General features: G+C 42.7%; 1 protein-coding gene across 1 annotated transcript in view; it reads left to right on the top strand.

Moving 5' to 3' along the window:
* Positions 1-26,171, top strand: part of dnah10 (dynein axonemal heavy chain 10) — a 278,366-nt gene that overhangs the window by 77,465 nt on the left and 174,730 nt on the right. Inside the window, exons 17-22 of the mRNA XM_059994530.1 lie at positions 1,800-1,964; positions 2,049-2,256; positions 4,145-4,301; positions 12,583-13,062; positions 21,619-21,777; positions 26,050-26,166. Of these exons, the coding sequence (XP_059850513.1) occupies positions 1,800-1,964; positions 2,049-2,256; positions 4,145-4,301; positions 12,583-13,062; positions 21,619-21,777; positions 26,050-26,166 (1,286 nt within the window). The remainder of the gene's footprint in view (positions 1-1,799; positions 1,965-2,048; positions 2,257-4,144; positions 4,302-12,582; positions 13,063-21,618; positions 21,778-26,049; positions 26,167-26,171) is intronic.

Here is a 26,171-nt window from a genome sequence, read left to right as displayed (position 1 = left end):
AAAGGAAAGATACTAAGAGATTTGAAAGTAGTGGCGGGAAGGGGAAATGCGAAATGATAGGAGAAGACCGGAAAGGGTGGGATGAAGCTAAGAGCTAGAAAGGTGATTGGTGAAAGTGATACAGAGCTGGAGAAGGGAAATGATCATGGGACGGGAGGCCTCGGGAGGAAGAAAGGGGGAGAGGGGAAGCACCAGAGGGAGATGGAGAACAGGCAGAGTGATGAGCAGAGAGAGAGAAAAAAACCAAACAATTAAATATGTCAGGGATGGTGTAAGAAGGGGAGGAGAGGCATTAACAGAAGTTAGAGAAGTCAATGTTCATGCCATCAGGTTGGAGGCTACCCAGCTAATATATAAGGTGTTGTTCCTCCAATCTGAGTGTGGCTTCACCTTGACAGTAGAGGAGGCCATGGATAGACATATCAGAGTGGGAATGGGACGTGGAATTAAAATGTGAGGGGTGTCCTCATCTAATGGTGAAAGGCCTTAAAAGAGTGGATGTGGAGAGGATGTTTCATATGGTGGGAGAGTCTAAGACCAGTGGACACAGGCTCAGATTAGAGGGGTGTCCTTTTAGAACAGAGATAAGGAGAAATTTCTTTAGCCAGAGAGTGGTGAATCTGTGGAATTCTTTGCCACAGGCAGTTGTGGAGTCCAAGACTTTATGTATGTTTAAGGCAGAGGTTGATAGATTCTTGATTGGTCAGGGCATGAAGGGATACAGGGAGAATGCAGGAGATTGTGTTTGAGAGAAAAAATTGGATCAGTCATGATGAAATGGTGGTGAAGACCCAATGGGCCAAATGGCCTCATTCTGTCCCTGTACCTTATGTTCTTATGATGCAACGTTGATGATGTTAAACTGCATGGAACATTGCAGCAGAATTAATCATGCCTGGAAAAGGCAGTGAGGATCAGGAGAAAGAAAGCCATCAAACCGTGTCTTTTACTTTTTTATTTTAACTTGGATTCTGGTTTGTGGATGTATAAGGGACTTTTGTCTCCCCTGGCCTTCGGTGTCCCTCACTAAGCTCCCTTTTCATTTTCCTGCTGCCTGGCTGCCATCTCTTGGATAAGTGGTCATCATTTGCCGTTCAAACAACAACGGGCATGAAGAGTGTTAAAATGTGCTTGCTCTCATCATCTGTAGTCCACTGGTCAGAGTAGGATGTGGGATACATGTGAAGTAAACCTATAGTGGTCCTCACAATGTTGTGGAAGGCTGCAGAATTGGCGGCAACCAGGTGTTTCCAGAGTCCAGGGGCTGCAGCATTGGAGCTATGCTCTGTATCCCAAAGAGCAAGTAGTTTGAGAAGGTGGCTGACCACCAGCATTTCAAAGTCAATTAGGAGTGATTAGCAAATGCTGCCCTTACTGTGGTGCATGTGGGTGAAAGGAATTAACATTGCGAGTCATTGGAAGTTGTTTCCAGATGTTTGATCTTTTAGAACTGTGCCCCACGTTCATCCTGTGGTTGTGAGGCACGGATTAGTGATGTGTGTGACCATCTGACAGGGCTCTGAATGTGTGGTTGTGAGCCTAATTGCTGGATGTTGGTCAGTGACGGCATGAGGCCAGCGGTGCAGCTAGTGTGACCTGGGCATTGGGTGATGTTTCCAGTGTTCTTGACTGAGTAACATCAGTAAATTTACTCTCTCCATTTTCTTGGGGCTTCACTCATCACATTCACTTTATATTTTGATGTCATGCTGTTGATCTTGAAAATAATAGAAATGGAATGAAACTTCATTTAACAATGAGGTTACCAAAATTAAAGTACTTTTTTAAAATTAAAACAGGTATTATTGATTACCTTGGACGCTGTGAGCAAGCAATTGGGAAATTTGAATCACTTGTAAACCAAATTCATAAAAATGTCCGAGACATTGCCTCTAAACTCACAGCTATAGAATCTGCAGATCTCTTCAAAAGATCACCACCTAAGTCCAAAGAGGATCTTGCAGGTAAAACAAAATTATCCTAAGCTTTCTTACTTGTGGTTTAATCTTGTGATGAATCAGGTGAAGCATTCTAATTGTTTTTATTAGGAGTAAAGGAGTTCTTTGAGTATGTAGAACGGGAGCGGACAAAGGACATCTTGAACTTAGTCAGTAAGTACAAAGCCATTGGCCCACTGCTGACAAAAATGGAAGGCCTCGTCTTCCACACCAACACTGGAAAGGCTTTAAAGATGGCATTATACTACTCTCACTGGGAGCGCCGCATTTATGACAGTCTTGTCAAAATGATTATAAAGTAAGTATAATTTAGTTTGTGAACTCAAGGCAAGGATAAATGTTGTAAAATCATAAGATGTTGGCCCCCCGAGAAAGAGATCTATTTCTCTTATGTATTCTCAACTATACTTTTACCCCAAACCTACACTATAGTAAACTCCTTGCTTTGTAGTACTCCCACAGGAGAGTCGATTCTTTCAAAAGCCTTTATATTAAAATTGCTGGCCCAGGTCCCAAATTTAGAAGCAGCAATAGTAGAGTGTGGGCCTTGATCACTAGAGGCCATAGCATTAACAAAACAGGGAAATAAATGAAGAATGACTTACAGAAACACTCCTAACACAGTGTGTATTTAGAATCTGATTATATTCCCATTGTAACCGTGAAGGAATTGGATGTACATTGTAGAGAAAAATTGGCAAAGCTACAGAGATGGGGCTAATGGATGGAACTCAGAGTTGCTTTGGTACAGATTTAGTGTAAACATGATGAGGCTGTAATTTTCTGAGTTATAAGACCATAAGATATAGGAGCATCTTGTGGCCATTTAGCCACAGCATCTGCTCCAGCATTTCATCATGGCTGATCCAATTTTCCTCTCAGTCCCAATCTCCTGCCATCTCCCTGTATCATTCATGCCCTGACCAATCAAGAATCTATCAACCTCTGCCTTAAATACACATAATGCTTGGACTCTACAGCTACCTGAAGCAAAGAATTCCACAGATTCACCACTCTCTGGCTAAAGAAATGCTTCCTCATCTCCGTTCTAAAAGGACGTCCTCTATTTTGAGGCTGTGTCTTCTCGGTCATAGATGCTTCCACCATAGGAGACATCCCACATACACTCCAAAAAGACCTTTCAACATTCGATAGGTTTCAATAAGGTCACCTCTCTTTCCAGTGAATACAGGTCCAGAGTCATCAAATGATCTTCATATGACGAGCCATTCAATCCTGCAATCATTTTCATGAACCTCCTTTAAACCCTGTCTAGTTTCACTACATCTTTTCCAAGGGCCCAAAACAACTCACAATACTCCAAGTGAGGCCTTAACAGTGCTTTATAAAGACTCAACATTGCATGCTTGCTTTTATGTTCTAGTCTTTTTGAAATGAATGTAAACCTTGCATTTACTTTCCTCACCACAGACTCAACCTGCAAATTAACCTTTAGGGAATCCTGCACAGGGACTACCAAGTCCCTTTGCACCTCAGTGTTTTGTATTTTCTCTCCGTTTAGAAAATAATCTACCCTTTCATTTCTTCTACCAATGTGCATGGTCATACACTTCCTAACATTGTATCCATCTCTACCTTCTTGAAGATTGGAGTGACATTTGCAATTTTCCAGTCTTTCAGAACCAAGTGATTCTTGAATGATCATTACTAATGCCTCCACAATCTTGTCAGCACCTCTTTCAGAACCCTGAGGTATACACCGTCTGGTCCAGGTGACTTATCCACCTTCAGACCTTTCAGTTTCCCAAGCACGTTCTCTCTAATTATGGTAACTTTACAAACTTCATGCTCCCTGACACCTGAAACTTCTATCTTACTGCTAGTGTCTTCCACAGTGATTTGTGATACCAAACACATTAGTTTCTCTTCTTCCTGTGATGACAATACACAGAGAGTTGTAATATATTATGCTTATTAATGCCTCAAAGTGGAGAATCAAATCTGGCCTTGCCAGCAATCAGCTCATCCTGTGACTGAATGGTGATAATAAATATTTGTTATCCCTATGAGCATAGAGAATTTATTTGTTTCCCTGACATGTACTGGAAATGTGACGTTGCATATGAGATCAAATATAAAATTGAATGTCTAATGGGCATGTTATTTGAGGGTTATTTTTGATCATGCCATGATAGCCAGGCCTAACATCCTGTGTTTTTGTCTAGAAATCTTCAGCAAATTCATGCTGCTGTTCTTGGAAATAATCCCCTCTTCCAAATTGAAGTTTACCTCTCTGCCCCTGAGATCATCTTGAAACCCAATGCTTCTGAAGTTTATCAGCTGACTCTCCAGAACATAAAAGATTGTGTTGAAACAACAAAGGTCAGTTAAAATAATTGTTTTCACAGAGTTAAACATAAGCATTTTAAACATCAGAAAGGTATTGGAGCTGATCTTCCATTGGCCAGAATCTGCAGCCCTTACCATTTAGCCCAGCATGGATTAAAAGGTTTCATAAAGGTTCATTTTATATTGAAGTATGTATGCAGAATACAACTGTGAAATTTACACGTACAAACAAGCTGGATGAACTCAGCAGGTTGGGCAGCATCTGTTGAAAGGAGCAGTCAACGGATGTTGCCCGACCTGCTGAGTTCATCCAGCTTGTTTGTACGTGTTGATTTGACCACAGCATCTGCAGTGTACTTTGTGTTAACAGTGAAATTTGTCTTCTCCAGATAGCCATAAAATACAGAAAAAACACAGAAGTAGGTGAAAGAAAAGATATTAGTGCCCCTGCATAAAAAGAAAAAACTTGCAAACCCCAGAACCCCCAATCCTCCCTCACACAAAAATAACAGATTGCCCACACACAACAGGAACATCAAACACCCAGTCCACTAATCAGCAACAAGAAAGAAAGGGTGAGAACATGAAAACTAACACAGAACTGAAAGAGGCCAATATGAACTACAGTTAGTTTGAAATACAGTCCAATCCATAGATCTCAGAATTTTGATAAAGTCTCTGAGAGCAAGCGTTCGAACCCAGTGGCCTTCATGCAGGAAGTAGCTTGAACCCCGTGGCCCCTCCAAGGTAAGCGACCTGAACCCAGCAGTCTTTCCAAAGGAAGTGACTCAAAACCAACAGCTTCTCTGATGGAAGCTACTTAAACCCAGTGGCCTTTCCAAGGGAACCACTCAAAACCAGTGGCCTTTCTGATGGAAGAATCTCAAATCCAGCAGCTTTTCTGTGGGAAGCAACTTGAATCTAGCAGCCTTTCCGAGGGAAATAACTGGAATTGATGGCTTTGTGGCAAAGTTTGCAGATGATACAAAGATAGGTGGAGGGTTTGGTAGCGCTGAGGAAACAATGCAGCAGGACTTAGATAAATTGGAAGAATGGACAAAAAAGTGGCAGATGGAATCCAGTGTTGGGAAATATACAATAATGCATCTTTGTAAAAGGAACAATAGTGCCGACTATTATATATTATGTAAATGGGGAGAAGGTTCAAACATCAGAGATGCAGAGAGACTTATGAGTCCTCATGCAAGACTCCCAGAAGGTTAATTTACAGGTTGAGTCTGTGGTAAAGAAAGTAAATGCAATGTTGGCATTTATTTCAAGGGGAATAGAATATAAAAGCAAGGAGATAATGCTGAGCCTTTATATGACACTGGTCAGGACGCACTTGGAGTATTGTCAACAGTTTTGGGTCCCATATCTCAGAAAGGATGTGTTGTTATTGGAGAGAGTCCAGAGGAGATTCATGAGGATGATTCCAGGAATGTAGGGGTTAAGATATGAGGAGTGTTGGGTAGCCTTGGGCTTGTATTCACTGGAATTTAGAAGAATGCAGGGAGATCTCATTGAAACCTATCGAATGTTGAAAGGACTAGAAAGGGTGGATGTTTCCTATGGTGAGGGTATCCAAAACTAGAGGGCCCAGCCTCAAAATTGAGGGGGCGACCTTTTAGAACTGAAGTAAGGTGGTATTTTTTTAGCCAGAGAGTAGTGACTCTGGAATGTTCTGCCACAGACTGAGGTGGAGGCCAAGCCCTTGGGTATATTTAAGGTGGATGTTGATCATTTCCTGATCAGACAGGGCATCAAAGGATATGTTGGGAAGGTAAATGTATGGGGTTGAGTGGGATCTCGAATCAGCCATCATGAAACATCAGAGCAGAATTAATGGCCTAATTCTGCTCCTATGTGTTATGGTCTTATGGAACCCAGCAGTCCCTCCGAGGGAAGCAACTCAAATCTAGCGGCCTTTCTGAGGGAAGCAAATCAAACCCAGTGGCCTCTCTGTGGGAAAGCGAATCAAACCCAGTGGTCTTTCAGTGGGAAGTGACTCGAACCCAGTGGATTATAGGAGGGAAGTGACTCGAACCCAGTGGATTATAGGAGGGAAGTGACTCGAACCCAGTGGATTATAGGAGGGAAGTGACTCGAACCCAGTGGATTATAGGAGGGAAGTGACTCGAACCCAGTGGATTATAGGAGGGAAGTGACTCGAACCCAGTGGATTATAGGAGGGAAGTGACTCGAACCCAGTGGATTATAGGAGGGAAGTGACTCGAACCCAGTGGATTATAGGAGGGAAGTGACTCGAACCCAGTGGATTATAGGAGGGAAGTGACTCGAACCCAGTGGATTATAGGAGGGAAGTGACTCGAACCCAGTGGATTATAGGAGGGAAGTGACTCGAACCCAGTGGATTATAGGAGGGAAGTGACTCGAACCCAGTGGATTATAGGAGGGAAGTGACTCGAACCCAGTGGATTATAGGAGGGAAGTGACTCGAACCCGGTGGATTATAGGAGGGAAGTGACTCGAACCCGGTGGATTATAGGAGGGAAGTGACTCGAACCCGGTGGATTATAGGAGGGAAGTGACTCGAACCCAGTGGATTATAGGAGGGAAGTGACTCGAACCCAGTGGATTATAGGAGGGAAGTGACTCGAACCCGGTGGATTATAGGAGGGAAGTGACTCGAACCCAGTGGATTATAGGAGGGAAGTGACTTGAACCCAGTGGTCCCTCCGAGGGAAGCAAATCGAACCCAACGGTCTTTCCAGGGGAACAGACTCGAACCCAGCAGCCTTTCCAAATGATGGGACTCGAACCCAGTGGCCTTACCAAGGGAAGAGACTCAAACACAGCGGCTCCTCTGAGAGAATTGACTCAAACCCGGCGACTTCTCTGAGACGAGCAACTTGTGTCCAGCAGCCCCTTTGACGAGAGCGACCGCTCTCTCTCCTCCGCATTTGCCTCACTGTTTCAATCTTCCTCAATGCTTTAATCAGCAAGAAATATAGTTGATCATGGCCCCTCGCCCCCTCTCTGAGGCTTCTCGTGGTAGCTTGTGGTCGCACTTCTCTTCTGGAGTTTTCTTGGGGACAGCAGAGTGCCAGCTCACTCAGTCGATCTACAGGCTGTAAGCCACAGGTTCCAACAGTTTCAAACAAAAATTAAGATGAAAAACATAAGTAGAAGAAGTAGAAAAACTGAAATGATTGACCACTGCAAGATGTCGCCTGAGGAATAGTTGTTTACTGGCACCATCTTGACCTGAAACATTAATCCTGTCACAGCCTTTGCTGAGAGCTGTGGTGGAATACAGCATGAGGATGTAGTAGAGTGCAGCTCAGGGCTGTGGTTGAGTACGGCTTGAGGCTGTGGCTGCTGTGGAGGTGCAGGTGTCTTGGTCGTGGCTCATAGCACATGGCATTTATTAGTGTAGCGTGGAAGTGTCTTGGTACAACCAGTTACGTGCTTTCGCATATTGACAGCTGGCGAGACCCTCTCCCTACCTGTAAACTCATTGGCTTCCAAAGCTCTCTGTGTGACGGGTTCATTGACATCTCTGAACAACTGTATATGGGATACATAGATCTTTCCAAAAATATAGCTTTTTTAGAGGTGCTTTTATATTTGAGCTGCTACTGACAGATTGAGGCTGGTTTCCCAGCCTGAGACCTGGGAGCCCTGGGGAAAGTTGTGCTGCCACATTCCTCCCATGAGGAATTTGACAGGGAGCTTAGGGAATTGCCAGTGTTGGCGACTGGGTGTCCATGAGAATATAGTAAGTAGATAGGTGAAATGTGGTTTTTTTTTGGGGTAGCAGTGAGATGGGGTACTGCCTCATTTCATTATAGACTCTATCTTAATCTGGATGAGGGAGCAACGTAATATTTCCAAGCTTATAGATGAACTAAATGGACTGTGAGAGGGATGCAAAGAGGCTTCAAGATGACTTGAGCAGATTAAGTGAATGTCCAAAAACATGTCACAAAGAATATAACAAAGGACAAATGTAAAGTTATCCACTTTGTAAAGGAAAACAGGAAGGTGGTATATATAAAATGGTGTTTGATTAATCAGTGTTGATGCATAAAGAGAATTTGACACCCTTGTTCATCAGCCACTGAAAGCAGATACTAAGAGGTAGTAAGCAGGTAGTTAACAAGACAAATAGTATGTTGGCTGTCATTGCAAGGTTTTGAATGCAGGGACAAAGATGTCTTGGTGAGACCACAATTGGAGTATAGTTACTCAGGAGAGGATATACTTTCCCTAGTGGGAGTGCAGGGAATAGTTACCATCACTGAATCATTGCTGAAGGATGGTTGTAACTGGGAGCTGAATGACCAAAGTTACATGTTGTATCGGAGGGATAGGAAGGTAGGCAGAGGGGAAGGCATGGTTCTGCTGGTAAATGGCATCAAATCAGTAGAAAGATGTGACATAGGATCGGAAGATGTTGAATCCTTGTGGGTTGAGTTAAGAAACTGCAAAGGTAAAAGGACCCTGATGGCAGCTGTATACAGGCCTCCCAACAGTAGCTGGGATGTGGACCACAGATTACAACGGGAAATGGAAAAGGTGTGTCAAAAGGGCAATGTTACGATAGTCATGGGAGACTTTAACATGCAGGTTGAATGGGAAAAGCAGATTGGCAATGGATCTCAAGACAGTGAGTTTGTTGCATGTCTGAGACGGCTCTTTAGAGCAGTTTGTCATTGAGCATACTTGAGGACTAGCTGTACTGGATTGGGTGTTATGTAATGAACTGGAGGTGATTAGGGAGCTTAAGGTCAAAGAACCCTTAGGAGACAGTGATCACAATATGATTGAGTTCAACTTGAAATTTGATAGGGAGAAAGTAAAGTCTGATGTAGCAGTAAAGGACACTACTGTGGTATGAGAGAGGGGTTGGCCAAAGTAAACTCGAAGGAATGCCAGCAGAGCAGCAGTGGCACGAGTTTCTGGGAAAAATGAGGAAGGTGCAGGACAAATGTATTCAAAAAATGAAGAAATACTTAAATTTTAACTCAAGCTAATGTAAAAATAAAAGAGAGGGCATGCGACAAAGCAAAAATTAGAGGATTGGGAAGCTTTTAAAAATCTACAGAGAGCAACTAAAAGAACCATTAGAAGGGAAAAAATGAAATTTGAAAGCAAGCTATGAAACAATATCAATGTGGATAGTAAAACCTTTCTCAAGTACATAAAAAAAGGAGATGAGAGTGGATTTAGGACTGCTAGAAAATGAGGCCTCAGAAATAATAATGGAGGACAATGAGATGGCAGATGAACTAAATGAGTATTTTGCATCAGTCTTCACTGTACCAGATGTAGTGCGTGAAGGAAGAGAAGTGAGTGCAGTCACTATTACAGGTGAGAGGTGTTCAAAAAGCTTAAAGACCTAAAGATACGTTAGTCACCCAGATCAGGGTTTTGAAAGAGGTAGCATTAGATATTGTGGAGGCATTAGCAATGATCTTTCAAAAATCATTGAATTCTGGCATGGTGCCAGAGGACTGCAAAATTGCAAATGTCATTCCACTCTTTAAGAAAGGAGGAAAGCAGCAGAAAGGAAAATATAGATCAGTTAGCCCGACCTTAGTGGTTGGGAAGATGTCGGAGTCAATTGTTAAGGATGAGGTTATGAAGTACTTGGTGACACAGGACAAGATATGACAAGGTCAGCTTGGTTTCCTTAAGGGAAAATCTTGCCTGACGAACCTGTTGGAATTCTTTGAGGAGATTACAAGTAAGATAGGTAAAAGGGATTCAGTGGATGTTGTATATTTGGACTTTCAGAAGACTTTTGACAAAGTGCCACACATGAGGCTGTTTACCAAGTTAAGAGCCCATGGTATTACATGAAAGCTACTAGCATGGTTAGAGCAATCACGAGGAAATCTGCAGATGCTGGAAATTCAAGCAACACACACAAAATGCTGGTGGAACACAGCATCTATAGATGCTGCCTGGCCTGCTGTGTTCCACCAGCATTTTGTGTGTGTAGCCTGGTTAGAGCATTGGCTGATTGGTAGGAGGCAGTGAATTAGAATAAAAGAATCTTTTTCTGGTTAGCTGCCAGTGACTGGTGGTGTTCTGCAGCAGCTGGTGTTGGGACCACTTCTTTTTATGCTATACATCAGTGATTTAGATGATGGAATAGATGGCTTTGTTGCTAAGTTTGCAGATGATATGAAGATTGGTGGAGGGTCCATTAGTGTTGAGGAAACAGGTAGGCTGCAGAAGACTTAGACAGATTAGGAGAATGGACAAGGAAGTGGCAAATGAAATACAAAGTTGAAAAAGCCATGGTCATGCACTTTGGTAGAAGAAATAAATGTGCAGATTATTTTCTAAACGGGGAGAAAATCCAAAAATCTGAGATGCAAAAGGACTTGGAGTTCTTGTGCAGAACACCCTGAAGGTCAACTTGCAGGTTGAGTCGATGGTGAGGAAGGCAAATGCAATGTTAGCATTCGTTTCAAGAGGTCTAGAAAATAAGAACAGGATGTGATTCTGAGGCTTTATAAGGCACTGGTGAGGCCTCACCTTGAGTATTGTGAACAGTTTTGGGCTCCTCATCTAAGAAAAGATGTGCTGGCATTGGAGAGGGTTCAGAGGAGGTTCACAAGGATGATTTCAGGAATGGAAGGGTTATCATATGAGGAACGCTTGATGGCTCTGGGTCTGTACTCACTGAAACTTAGAAAGATGAGAAGGGATCTCAATGAAACCTTTTGAATGTTGAAAGGCCTAGACAGAGTAGATGTGGAAAGGATGTTTCCCGTGGTGGGGGAGTCTAGAACAAGAGGGCACAGCCTCAGGATAGAGGGGCATCCATTTAAAACAGAGATGTGGAGAAATTTCTTTAGCTGGAGGGTGATGAACTTGTGGAATTTGTTAAAATGCACAGCTGTGGAGGCCAGGTTGTTGGTTAAGGCAGAGATTGATAGGTTCTTGATTAGACATGGCATCAAAGGTTAAGGGGAGAAGGCCATTGAATGGGGTTGAGAAAGGGAAAAAGGATCAGTCATGATTGAATAGTAGAGCAGACTTGATGGGCCAAATGGCCTAATTCTGCTCCTGCGTCTAATGGTCTTATGGTTTTATTGGTTGTGCTCACGATGAAGCAGCCTGAATCTACAACCCTCTGTGGCCTCTTGCGATCTTGTGCATTGGTGCCTCCATACCAGCTGGTAATGCAACCAGACAGAATGCTCTCCACTGTATTTTGATTGGTATTTGAAAGAGCTTTCAGTAACGTACCAAATTGCCTCAAACTCCTAATGAAGTAGTGTTACTGGCATGCCTTCTTCGTGATTGCACTGAATCTGTTGTAATCTCTATCACAGAGGATTGTGGAGGCCAAGTTACTGATTTGGGGAGAGAGTGGGGCAATGCTATTGATCAGCCTTCTTTCTACTCAATGTTTGAGCAATCTTGCAAGACTGAATGGTTATCTTCTAAAGTGTTGGTGCTGGGACCCACGATTTCCCTTATTACTTAAGGCATCGGGAAATAACACCAACTTAATTGGGGGATTGGAGATTTGGCCTCTTCTCTCCTGCTCTGACCTGGCTAGCTGTGGGAACAATCACTGTTGCCCTTCTTGAAATGTGTAATTTGGGCTCTAGTGATTTGCTGTTTTTAAAGAGGATTCAAATTCCTTTTAAGTCAGGAAATGCAAGAACACTCCTCCAGGCCCACAGGAACCCCCGTGCCTCTCCTACCTGGGCTCAAAATGAAGACCCTCCATTCTGTGAGGGCGTTTCCTCAGTAGGTGAATCTAAAACTAGGGGACGTGATCTCAGGTAGTTGACATTTAAAACTTCTGGAACAGGGAGATTGAGGAGAGACTTAAACTGTAGCAAATTATGGGACACTTGGAAAGCGTAAACAGGTGGAGCCTGTATCCGAACAGGGGTTCCCAATCATTCAGCAAGGGGTCCATAGACTCCAGGTTGAAACCCCTGGTCTAGAGAGTACAGGAGCTACCAAAAAGGAAGTGGAGGCAGCAAGCTAGTTCAACAGTAAACTGGCCTTAAAGAGCTCTGATTTAGCATTCCTGACCTAGTGCTAAAAGCTTGAGAGAAGGCTGGGTGCTTTTCTTTCAAACAGTACAGACATGGTAAGCTGTCATTAAGTCCCTGTCCTATCTCAAAATGTGTACCAATGGAGGTTTATTAACCTGAAATGTCAACTCTTTTTCTATCTCCATGATGCAATCTGACCTGCTGTTGGTATTTCAAATCTCCCCACCCAAATGCATTAAAGTAACAGATGATTTCCTTGTTATAGTTGCCTACATTTCTAGCTCTGCATAAACTTCTCTCTATTTCATGTGTTACAGCGGTTTGTCCGGTGGATGCATAAGTCCTGCATTGAATGCTCTCCGCAATATATTGAAGGAGATGATGAGCCAGTCATCTTTAACTTCTGCAGTGACATCTCTCAGCATCCACAGATTATAGAGCTAGCTGTTTCCACAGGCCAGAACCTACAAAAACTCCTTAGTTCTTTGGGCAAGTTTCTGAATAGCTGGAAGAAATACCGAACATTGTGGAAGATGGACAAGTCTATTGTCGTGGAGAAGTTTGCAGCAAGAAATCCTTCCTGTGTTAGATACGACGAGAAGCTGCAGTTCTACACCAGAATCAATGAGGAAGTGGCACAACAGCCACTTATGAAAGATGAGCAATGCATTCGGCTGCAACTGAGGCCCTTGGCATTTAGTATCCAAGAAAATGCAAATGCATGGGTGCAATCACTTGGGAATTGTTTGAATGAATCGGCCAAACGGGAATTATATAGTCTAAAGCAAGAACTTGAGGTAATCCTTCATGCACTGTTGAGATTAATAACGAGGAGCAGGAGTTGGTCATTTGGCTCTTGTGCTTGCACCACTGTTCAGTAAGATTATGACCGATCTTTAGTGCCATTTTGCTGCATCACCTCATATCCTGTGATCTCTTTATATTTATCAAAGTCTGTCTTAAAATACTGTTTCTGAGCCTCTACTGTCCTCATGCAAACATTTACTATCCTCTGTTTGAAGTCACTTATTTTTTCTCTTACAGAATGGCTGACTCCTTTTTTTCCCCCCGAGGTTGTTCCCCCTTTGTTCCAGACACCCCAGTCACACCAGTCATCAAAACTACATTGACTCCTTCAGAGTTTGAACTCAGAATGCTCAATCTCTCTTCATGTGGCAAACTCTAGAATCAGGGCAACATAAAAGATTGCAGGTGCTGGAATCTGGAAAAAAAAAGCTGCTGGCAGAACTCATCAGGTCAAGAGGTATGCATGGAGCGAAATGGATGGCCGATATTCAGGTTAACATCCCTTCTACCCCCTCAGATGCTGCTTGACCTACTGAGTTTTCCCAGTTGTTTATTTTAAATGCAGGAATCTGCCTGGAGAACTTACATTTCATTCTTTCTATAACAAGTGTATTCTTGTTTAGGTGGAAACAACAGATAGAACCATAGAACATTACAGCACAGAAACAGGCCTTTTGGCCCTTCTTGGCTGTGCCGAACCATTTTTTTGCCTAGTCCCACTGACCTGCACCTGGACCATATCCCTCCATACACCTCTCATCCATGTACCTGTCCAAGTTTTTCTTAAATGTTAAAAGTGAGCCTGCATTTACCACTTCATCTGGCAGCTCATTCCACATTCCCACCACTCTCTGTGTGAAGAAGCCCCCCCAATGTTCGCTTTAAATTTTTCCCCCTTCACCCTTAACCCATGTCCTCTGTTTTTTTTTCTCCCCTAGCCTCAGTGGAAAAAGCCTGCTTGCATTCACCCATCATAATTTTATATACCTCTATCAAATCTCCCCTCATTCTTCTACGCTCCAGGGAATGAAGTCCTAACCTATTCAACCTTTCCCTGTAACTCAGTTTCTCAAGTCCCGGCAACATCCTTGTAAACTTTCTTTGCATTCTTTCAATCTTATTAATATCCTTCCTGTAATTTGGTGACCAAAACTGCACACAATACTCCAAATTTGGCCTCAGCAATGCCTTATACAACCTCGCCATAACATTCCAACTCTTATACTCAATACTTTGATTTATAAAGGCCAATGTACCAAAAGCTCTCTTTACGACCCTATCTACCTGCAACGCCATTTTTAGGGAAATTTGTATCTGTATTCCCAGATCCCTCTGTTCTACTGCACTCCTCAGTGCCCTACCATTTACCTTGTATGTTCTACCTTGGTTTGTCCTTCCAAAGTGCAATACCTCACACTTGTCTGTATTAAATTCCATCTGCCATTTTTTCCAGCTTGCCCAAATCCCTCTGCAAGCTTTGAAAACTTTTCTCACTGTCCACTACACCTCCAATCTTTGTATCATCAGCAAATTTGCTGATCCAATTTACCACATTATCATCCAGATCATTGATATAGATGAGAAATAACAATGGACCCAGCATTGATCCTTATGGCACACCACTAGTCACAGGCTTCCACTCAGAGAAGCAATCTTCCACTACCACTCTCTGGCTTCTCCCAGTGAGCCAATGTCTAATCCAATTTGTTACCTCACCATGTATACCTAGCAACTGAATCTTCCTAACTAATCTCCCATGCAGGACCTCGTCAAAGGCCTTACTGAAGTCCATGTAGACAACATCCACTGCCTTCCCTTCATCCACTTTCCTGGTAACCTCCTCAAAAAACTCTAATAGATTTGTTAAACATGACCTACCATGCAGAAAGCCATGTTGACTCTTCCTAATAAGTCCCTGTCTAACTAAATACTTGTAGATCCTATTTCTTAGTACTCCTTCCAATAATTTACCTACTACTGCCGTCAAATTTACCGGCCTATAATTTCCCGGATTACTTTTAGAGCCTTTTTTAAACAACGGAACAACATGAGCTATCCTCCAATCCTCCGGCACCTCACCCGTAGATACCGACATTTTAAATATATCTGCCAGTGCCCTTGCAATTTCAACACTAGACTCCTTCAAGGTCCGAGGGAATACCCTCTCAGGTCCTGGGGATTTATCTACTCTGATTTGCCTCAAGATAGCAAGCACCTCCTCCTCTTCAATCTTTATAGGTTCCATGACCTCACTACTTGTTTGCCTTATTTCCATTGACTCCATGCCAGTTTCCTTAGTAAATACAGAAGCAAAAAACCCATTTAAGATCTCCCTCATTTCTTTTGGTTCCATAGATGGTATTTCACATGTGGTCTCATTGCCCACATTTGCAGGAAGAGAAACAGAGTTAATGTTTCTGGCCCAAGAGCCTTTGTCAGAGCTGAGGAAGAGACAGAAGAAGTTTGCAGGGAGGTTGGTACAGGGGTATGTCTCTAATTAGGTAAAATCAGTGTGACCGTGGGGATAAGCTGTAAACAAGGTTATATGGTCAGTGAGTCAATGGGAGCAATTTGAGAGTTCCAACATACATAGATGAAAGACTGTTGGAGATAAGGAGGAATGTAACAAACTGAGCTGATATCACTGATACAGAATGAGAAAATCAGGTCAACTGAAGATGTAGAGATCAATGCGAAGTCCAGATGGCTGCAATTTAACCAGGCAAAGGATGCAAGCTTGCATCAGATCTCTTAGTAACAGTGCAGGAGCACACAGGTTAATAGATCAGAATGGGATTGTGTTGTAAAATTAAAATGGCAGGTTACAGGAAGCTCAGGACTGCCCTTGTGGATTGAACACAGGTACTCCTCAAAGACATCACCCAATCTGCATTTGGTTTCTCAAGGTGCAAGAGACCACATTGTGAACACCATTTCCCTTTCTACACAAACAGTCTTTCCAGGTTGGAGCTGTGATTGGATGAACTGTGGATCATTCGGGAGGCTGAGGGGCTGGTAGATAGAACATATAGAGAGGTAGTTACACCCAAGATGCAGGACGCAGGAGACTACACGACAGTCAGGAAGCGGAAAGGGGTTAAGGAGACAGTGCAGAGTACTCCTGAGGCAACCCCTCTCAACAACAGGAATACTACTTTAGATACTGTTGGGGGCATAACCTACCAGAGGAAGGTAACATTGGTCAGGTCTCTGGCACTGAGTTTGACTCTAACTCAGAAGGGAAGGGGGGAGAAAAGGCAAGTTGTGGTGATAGGGCATTTATTAGTTAGGGGAACAGAAAGGAGGTTCTGTGGGTGAGAATCAGATTCCCGTATGGTATGTTGCCTCCTGTGTGCCAGGGTCCGGGACATCTAGGATCGAGCTTTCAGCATTCTTAAGTGTGAGGGTGAGCAGCCAGAGGTTCAGGTCCATGTAAGTACCAGTGACATAGGTAGGAAAAGTGATGAGGTTCTGCAAAGTGAGTTCAGGGAGTTAAGTGCTAAGTTAAAGGGCAGGACCATCAAGGTTGTGATCTCAGGATTGCTACCCATGCCACATGCTAGTGAGGCCAGAAATAGAAAGATCATTCAGTTTAACATGTAGGTAGGGAGTTGGTGTAGGAGGGAAGGCATTAGATTTTTGGATCATTATTCTTTCTACCAGAGAAGGTGGGACCTCTACAGAAGAAACAATTTGCACCCGAACAGAAGGGGAAGGTTTCCAATGCTGCACAGAGGAGGAGGGGGAGAGTTCAAATGAGAGATGCAGTGAGGTTTGGAACTTGAGTGCCAGAACATACAGTGGAGAAGTTATGGAGACAGGTGTTGTTAAGGCCTCAGACAGTAAAGAATTAAAATGTTGAGCGTGATGCAACTCATGGCCTGAGCTGCGTATATTTCAATGCAAGAAGTATCGTAGAAAAGGCAGTTAAGGTCAGGGCATGGATCAACACATTGCAGGAGGGTCTGGAATGGCAGCTCAATATTCTGGGTTTCCATTGTTTTAGACACAACAGAGCAGGAGGGATTAAAGGGGGAATGGTGGTGTTACTAGTCAGGGAAAATGTCATGGCTGTGCACAGTTGGGACAGACTGGAGAACTTGTCCAGTGAGATGTTATGGGCGGAACTGAGAAATAAGAAAGGCTATATTACAGACCACCCAGTAGTCCACAGGATTTAGAGGAACAAATTTATAGAGAGATCACAGACTGTTACATGAAACGTAAAGTTGTTGTAGTAGGTGATTTTAACTTTTCACATATTGTCTGAGAACCCCGTACTGTAAAGGGACTACATGGGATAGAATTTGTCATATGTGTTCAGAAAAGTTTCCTTCATCAATACGTAGAAAGAGTGTGTGTTACTTGATCTGCTATTAGGAAATGAGACAGGGCAGGTGGCAGAAATTTGAAGGCATAAGGTTGCCCTAGCAGACAAGGTAAAGCAGAATTGTAAAGGATTCTTCAGATATTTTAAAAGCAAAAGGATTACAAGGGACAAAATTGGTCCTCTGCAAGATTAGAACGGTAATCTATGCTCAGAGCCAAAAGAGATGGGGGAGATAGACATAGAAACATAGAAAACCTACAGCACAATACAGTCCCTTCAGCCCACAAAGCTGAGCCGAACATGTCCTTACCTTAGAAATTACCTAGGGTTACCCATATCCCTCTATTATTCTAAGCTCCATGTACCTATCCAGGAGTCTCTTAAAAGACCCTATCGTTTCCACTTCCACCACCATCACCAGCAGCCCCTTCTATGCTCTCACCACTCTCTGCATAAAAAAAACTTAACCCTGACATTTCTTCTGAACTTACTTCCAAGCACTCTCGTGCTAGCCATTTCAGCCTTGGGAAAAAGGCTCTGACTATCCACACGATCAATGCCTCTCATTATCTTATACACCTATATCAGGTCACCTCTCATCTTCTGTCGCTCCAAGGAGAAAAGGCCAAGTTAATCAACCTAGTCTCATAAGGCATGCTCCCCAATCCAGGCAACATCCTTGTAAATCTTCTCTGCACTTTTTCTATGGTTTCGACATCCTTCCTGTAGTAAAGCAACCAGGACTGAGCACGGTACTCTTAAGTAGAGTCTGACCAGGGTCCTATATAGCTGCAACATTACCTCTTGGCTCCTAAACTCAGTCCCATGATTGATGAAGGCTTTCTTAACCATATAGTCAACCTGCACAGCAGCTTTGAGTGTCCTACGGACTCGGACCCCAAGATTTCTCTGATCCTCCACACTGCCAATAGTCTTACCATTAATACTATATTCTGCCATCAACCACTTCACACTTATCTGGGTTGAATTCCATCTGCCACTTCTAAACCCAGTTTTGCCTCCTATCAATATCCTGCTGTAACCTCTGACAGCCCTCCACACTATCCACAACACCCCAACCTTTGTGTCATTAGCAAATTTATTAACCCGTCCCTCCACTTCCTCATCCAGGTCATTTATAAAAATCATGAAGAGTAAGAGTCCCAGAACAGATCCCTAAGGCACACCAATGGTCACCGACCTCCATGCAGAACATGATCTGTCTACAACCACTCTTTGCCTTCTGTGAGCAAGCCAGTTCTAGATTCACAAAGCAATGTCCTGTTGGATCCCATGCCTCCTTACTTTCTCAATAAGCCTTGCATGGGGTACCTTATCTATTCAAGATCTTGAATGGATTTTTTGCATCTATTTACTTGGGAAATGGACACTGTGTAGTAGTGAGGCACAGCAGCAGCGAGGTCATGGATTCTACACTGATTACAGAGGAGGAGTAGTTTGAATTCTTGAGGCAAAATAGACTGGATAAATCTTCAGGGCCTGACAAAGTGTTCCCTCAGACCCTGTGGGAGGCAAATGAAGAAATTGCAGGTGCCCTAGCAGAAATATTTAAATCATCTTTAGCGACAGGTGAGGTACCGGAGGATTAAAAGATGGCTAATGTTGTTCCGCTGTTTAAGAAAGGCTGTAAAAATAAACCAGGAAATTATAAAAGTTTTTGGAAGGTATTCTAAGGGACCGCATATATGAATATTTGGATAGACATGAACTGTGATTAGGGATAGTCAGGGCACACATGTTTAGGGCATGTCTAACCAATCTTATAAGGATTTTCTAGAAAGTTACCAAGAAAGTTGATGAAAGCAAGGCAGTGAATGTTGCCTACACAGACTTCAGCAAGGCATTTGACAAGGTTCTGCATCAGGAGGCTGGTCAAGAAGGTTCAGTAGCTTGGCATTCAAAATGAGATCGTAAATTGGATTAGACATTGCCTTTGTGGGAGAAGCCAGATCTGTAGTAGATGGTTGCCTCTCTTACTGGAGGTCTTTGACTAGTAGAGTGCAGCAGGGATCGGTGTTGGATCCACTTTTGTTTGTCATCTGTATCAATGATCTGGATGATAATGTGATTAATTGGATCAGCAAACTTGAGGATAACACCAAGATTGGGGGTGTAGTGGACAGTGAGGAAGACTATTGGAACTACAATAGGGTCTGGACCAGCTGCAAAAATGGGCTTAAAAATGGCAGACAATTTAATGCAGACAAGTGCAAGGTGTTGCACTTTGGTAGGATCTACTAGGCTAAGTCTTACACAGTGAATGGTAGGGAATTGAGGAGTGCAATAGAACAAAAGGATCCTGGAATACATATCCATAATTCACTGAACAGGTTGATATGGTCATAGAGAAAGCTTCTGGCACATTGGCCTTCATAAAGCAAAGTATTGAGTACGGGAGTTGGGATGTTATATTGAAGTTGTATAAGATGGTGGTGAGGCCTAATTTGGAGATTTGTGTGCAGTTTTGGTCACCTGCCCACAGGAAAGATGTAAGTAAGGTTGTAAGATTACAGAGAAAACTTACAAGGATCTTGCCGGGTCTGGAGGACTTGAGTAATAGGAAAGATTGGATAGTTTAGGACTTTGTTCCTTGAAATGTAGGAGATTGAGAGGAGATTTGATAGAGGTAGATAAAATTATGAGGGGTATAGATAGGATAAATGCAAGCATGCTTTTCCCACCGAGGTTGGGTGGGACTACAATTAGAGGTCATGGGTTAAGGGTGAATGAAAAATTTAAGGGAAACGTGAGGGAAAACGTCTTCACTCAGAGGGTTATGAGTGTGTGGAATGAGCTGTCACCACAAGTGGTGCATGCTAGCTTGATTTCAACTTTTAAGAGAAGTTTGGATAGGTACATGGATGGTAGGGGTATGGAGGGCTGTGGTCGCAGTGCAGGTAAATGGGAGTAGGCAGTTTAAGTGGCTTGACATGGACTTGATGGGCTATAATATATCTCTGCATGGTGTGTCAGTTTTGTTCAGAAGTGCTGCATTGGGGAATTATTAGCTGTTGTTAAAGATGCCAATATATCAATGATTTGGAATTGGTGGCTTTGTTGCAAAGTTTGCAGACGATATGAAGATAGGTGGAGGGGCAGGTAGTTCTGAGAAAGCAGAGAGGCTACAGAAGGACTTAAACAGATTAGGAGAATGGGCAAAGAAATTGCAGATGGAATACGGTGTCAGGAAGTGTATGGTCATGCATTTTCGTAGAAGAAATGAAAGGGTTGACTATTTTCTAAATGGAGAGAAAATACAAAAAACTAGGGTGCAAAGTGAATTGGGAGAACTTGTGCAGGATTCCCTAAAGGTTAATTTGCAGGTTGAGTCCGTGGTGAGGAAGACAAATGCAATTTTAGCACTTATTTCAAGAGGACTAGAATATAAAAGCAAGGGTGTAATGTTGAAACTTATAAGGTGCTGGTGAGTAGGTTTGGGCCCCTTATCTTAGAAAGGATGTGCTGAAACTGGAGAGGGTTCAAAAGAGGTTCACAAAAACGATTCCAGGATTGAATGGCGTGTCATATGAAGAGTGTTTGATGGCTCTGGGCTTGTGTTCACTAGATTGCAGAAGAATGAGGGGTGACCTAATTGAAACCTATCGAATGGTGAAAGGCCATGATCGTGGATGTAGAGAAGATGTTTCCAATGGTGGAAGAGTCTAAGATCAGAGGACACAGCCTCAGAATAGATAGGGACATCCTTTTAGAATGAAGATGAGGAGGAATTTCTTTAGTTAGAGAGTGGTGAATCTGTGGAATTCTTTGCCATAGGCAGCAGTTGAGGCCAAGTCTTTATGTATATTTAGGTAGAGCTTGATAGATTCTTGGTTGTCAGGGCATGAAGGGACACGGGGAGAAGGCAGGAGATTGGGGTTGAGAGGAAAAATGGATCAGCCATGATGAAATGGTGGTGCAGACTCAATGAGCCAAATGGCCAAATTCTGCTGCTATATCTTATTGTCTTATGCCGTGTGAGACAATTGGTTGTTAGTACTATAGCTTACCATATCTTTGAACCTCTGCAAAGCCCTTTATACACAGTGAATGATCTGAGGGACATCTGTTGCATATGTTATGTTGGTAACTTCTTCTAGTTCTTTTGATGTCACTTTAATGGATTGTAATGACATTACGTTTTATATATAATTTACATATTTTTAAATTTATGTGATTTATTTTCTGCTGTTGGCAGGAGCTTTCAGTTTCTTTGCAGACAGTTCCAGACACTCTGGAGAACCTCAAGTTTGTCCTTGGGACAATTGCCCAAATTCGAGCTATGTCTTTAACTGTGGAGCTACGGTTACAGGACACCCAGGAGCGATATCGCACTCTTGCCATGTATAATATTCATGTAAGTTCAAGTTTCACCTGTTGAAAACACTGGATCTCCATTTACTTTATTCATTTGCCATTACAGTCTTTATTAATTAAATAAAGTTGAATTCAACACAAATTAAATTTCAAATTCCCAGTGAGTGACTTTAAGGTGTTTTCATTTCTCCAGTGAACAGATAAGATCTGCCCTTCACTGTAAAAGACTGTGAGGAGTCCTGAAAGCAGCATTTTTCCATTGAGTCACACAATCATGGGTAAAGTCCCTTCAACCTACCTCATCACTGCTTCTTCCCATCCTCCACAATCATCAGACACAAATAGACGTCTTTTCTTGGTATTTTGAAGAGACCGATCTCTATCGGCCACTTTGGTCTGATCTTCAGTAAGCCCTCTCCTTGTGCCAATGCCCCCAGAATGCATCCTGTAGATGCTGGAAATCCAAAGCCACACACACACAAAATGCTGGAGGAACTTAGCAGGTCAGGCAGCATCTGTGGAAGTGAATAGTCACTTGATGTTTTGAGCTGAGACCCTTCCTCATGACCATGATTATTTTTGGCAGTTTTTTTCTAAAAAAAGTGGTTTGCCATTGCCTTCTTATGGGCAGTATCTGTACATGACGGGGTGACCCAGCCACTGTCAATACTCTCCAGAGGTTGTCTGCCGGGCAGCAGTGGTCACATAACCAGGACTTGTGATATCTACCAGCTGCTCGTATGACCATCCACCACCTGCTCCCGTGACTTCATGTGATCCCGATCAGAGGGTCTAAGCAGGTGCTACGCCTTGCCCAAGGGTATCCTGCAGGCTAGCGGAGGGAAGGAGTGCCTTAAACCTCATTTGGTGGAGACATATCTGCACCCAATATCTACTATGCTGATCTTATTAATACGTTGTCATTTCTTCAAAAAAATTCACTCTGATTGGTCAGACAAGATCTGCTCTTCACAAACCTATTCTGACCGACTACCAGTGTTTCCAAGTAATCATTAATCCTGTCCCTCTGGACTTTTTCCAAAAACTTCCCTGGTGCTAATGTTAGGCTTTGTAATTATCAGAGATTTACTGCTACCCTTCGTAAAAAAGGCGACCACAATCACCATCCTCTGATTCCTAGCACCTCACTCGTAGCTAGCAAAGATTTAAACTTCTCAGCCATCTCCATCAGTCATTTCCCTTGCCTGCCATAGCAACCTGGGATAAATCCCATCTGGCTCTGAAAATATATCCACTTTTGATCCCACTAAAGCATCAAGTACCTCTTCTTTACTTCTGGACATATGCATCAGAATTTTACCTCCCCTTCCACTGAGTTTTCCAACTAAAAAAGTATGTTTCCTTGTGGAACACAGCAGGCCAGGCAGCATCTATAGGAAGAAGCACTGAAGGACAGTGCTTCTCCCTATAGATGCTGCCTGGCCTGCTGTGTTCCACCAGCATTTTGTGTGTGTTGCTTGAATTTCCAGCATCTGCAGATTTCCTCGAATATGTTTCCTTTATGTTCTCAGTATTCATTCAGCTTCTCACCAATACCTACTGCCTCCATGCACAGATTGCCCCGATGGTCTCTAATGAGGCCTACTGTTTTCCTGGTTAGCTTTTGCTGTCCTGAATATACTTATAAAACAGCTTTAAATTTTCCTAAATCCTGCCTGCCTGTAGAATAAATTTCACAATCTCTTTGCCACCTTCATTTCATTTTTACAAATCTTTCTACAATTTTTATACTCTTAGAGACCTCCGCCCATCATTAGTCAAGTCAAAGTCAAAGTACATTTATTATCAATGTATACAGTATACAACCCTGAGATTCATCTTCCCCACAGACAGCTACATAACAAAGAAGCACCATGGAACCTATTCAAAGAAAACGTCAAACATCCAAATCCCCACGTGCAAAAAAAACCTAATCTTCAAATGGTCAAAAAAAGAGTGAAAAACACAGAATATAGAACACAAAATTGAAAGAGTCCAGCAATATTCAGGTCAGCTCAGTGTTCATTATCTGCAGACCGCCCTAATTCAAGGTCACCCAAAATAGCAACAAAAAAGAGTGACCAGAAACCAGAAGCACATCATGTAAACTGTGGTCCAATCCACAAACTACGTCGATTAAATATTGCCCAAGACCCAGGACTCTGACAGCATTCTTCGACAGCTTCAAGGTAGAGAGAGAGAGATACCATTCAAATGCATTAATTCTCTGAATTTGCATTATATTTCCTTTCCTTTCCTCTTTTACTCTTGATATCCCTCAACTTCCCGGGTTTCCTATACTTATTCTCTTGGCTTTCACCCTTATAGGATTATGTTGAACTAGTTATTTTGCATTTGAATGCCCCTCCCCCTGCTGTGCAGGTGTAAATCTATCTGCAGGTGAGATCGACCTTGGTCATCTTCCCCTAATTTAAGACCTAGATTTCTCATTCATTCCTATCTTTTCCCATAGCCACTTCAAAATTTATTGCGTTTTGGTCGCTACCTCCAAAATATTATTCCACTGACACTTGCTCCAAATCCCAAAGAAGAGAAAATCTGCAGATGCTGGAAATCAAAGTAATACACACAAAATGTTGGAGGGACTCAGCAGGCCAGGCAGCATCTATGGAAGAGTAAACAATTGACGTTTTGGGCTGAAACCCTTCATCAGGAATGGAAAAAAGATGAGAAGTCAGAGTGAGAAGGTGGGGATAGGAGTAAGAAGTACAAGATGGTAGGTGATGGGTGAAACCTGGAGAGTGGGAGGGGTGAAATAGGTCCAAATGACTGGCTAGTAATCTTTTCTTCTCGGTTAATCTATACAGTGTTTTTAAAAAATCTCCAGAACTCTCCTCCTAAATTATTCCCTCTCTGAGCCTTTTACATTAAGCCAATCTTATCCAAGCGACAAGACATAATTAGTAAATTTGCAGATGATACTAAAGTAGTTGGTACTATGGAGAGTGAAGAAGGTTATCAAAATTATGGGGGGGGGCTGGGTAAGTGGGGCAAGAAATAGCAAATGGGGTTTAAAGCAGGCAAGTGCAAGCTGTTGCATTTTGTAAAGTCAAACTAGGACTTTCACAGTGAATGGCAAGGCCGAGTGGTACATGGTAGAGCACAGGGATCTTGATGTACAAGTACATGGTTTTCTGATAGTGGAGTCATAGGTAGACAAGGTGCCAAAGATCTTTTGGCATTCTGGCCTTCATCACTCTGGGCATTGAGTAAAGGCTGGGAAGTCATGGTGCAGTTGTACGAGATGCCATTAAGGCTTTATTTGGAGACTCAGTTTTGATCTCCATGCTATAGGAAAGATATTATTAAACTGGAAAGGTTGTTAGCAAATATTTAAAAGAATGTTGTCCGGTCTTGAGGGACACTCTAGGACCTTGTTCCTCGAAGTGTAGGAGACCAAGGAGTGATCTTACAGAGGTGTACACAATCATGAGGGGCTCAGTCTTTTTCCCAGAGCTTGGGAATCAAGAAGTAGAGAGCCTAGGTTTAAGTTGCTGTGACAGGGACAATAACAACTTTGAAAAGACTGTTAAACAGGTACATAAATGGAAAGCTTTAACAGGTTACAGGCAAAATGGGATTAGCTTATATGGGACATCTTGGTTGACATGGAGCAACTGGGCAGTAGGACCCTGTTTCTGTGTTGAGTTACTCTGTGATTCTTAGTCACAGTTAGTATTTGGGAAATTAATTACCAGTGTCATTTCCCTTATTTTGATCTGAACTGTTTCAATAACATCACTTTGTTTTCATTTTCTTTCTTTAACTTCATTTCTTAATGTTCTATATCGGACTCTGGCCAGACTCCACTTGGAGCTCTGTGCTCAGTTCTGGTCACCTCACTACAGGAAGGATGTGGAATCCATAGAAAGGGTGCAGAGGAGATTTACAAGGACGTTTCCTGGATTGGGAAGCATGCCTTATGAGAATAGGTTGAGTGAACTCAGCCTTTTCTCCTTGGAGCAACGGAGGGTGAGAGGTGACCTGATAGAGGTGTATAAGATGATGAGAGGCTTTGATCGTGTGGACAGTCAGAGGCTTTTCCCCAGGGCTGAAATGGTTGCCACAAGAGGACACAGGTTTAAGGTGCTGGGTAGTAGGTACAGAGCAGATGCCAGGGGTAAGTTTTTTACTTAGAGAGTGGTGAGTGTGTGGAATGGGCTGCCGGCAACAGTGGTGGAGGCAGATACGACTAGTAATTTCTAAGGTAGGGACATGTTCAACACAACTTTGTGGGCCAAAGGGCCTGTATTGCGCTGTAGGTTTTCTATGGTTCTATGTTTCTTTTCAGACTACAGAAGAAGAAAGAGCATTACAGCAGAATATTGAAACAATTTGGAAAAGTTTGTTTGAAGAGTCACGTAACATTGATCTCAGCTTGGGTACTGTAAAGAAGAAGTTCACTAAGGTAAT

Source organism: Hypanus sabinus, chromosome 18, assembly GCF_030144855.1.
Source record: "Hypanus sabinus isolate sHypSab1 chromosome 18, sHypSab1.hap1, whole genome shotgun sequence".
Lineage (NCBI taxonomy): Eukaryota > Metazoa > Chordata > Chondrichthyes > Myliobatiformes > Dasyatidae > Hypanus > Hypanus sabinus.
Note: the sequence above shows the minus strand (reverse complement) of the source record. Positions and strands in the feature narration are given on the sequence as shown.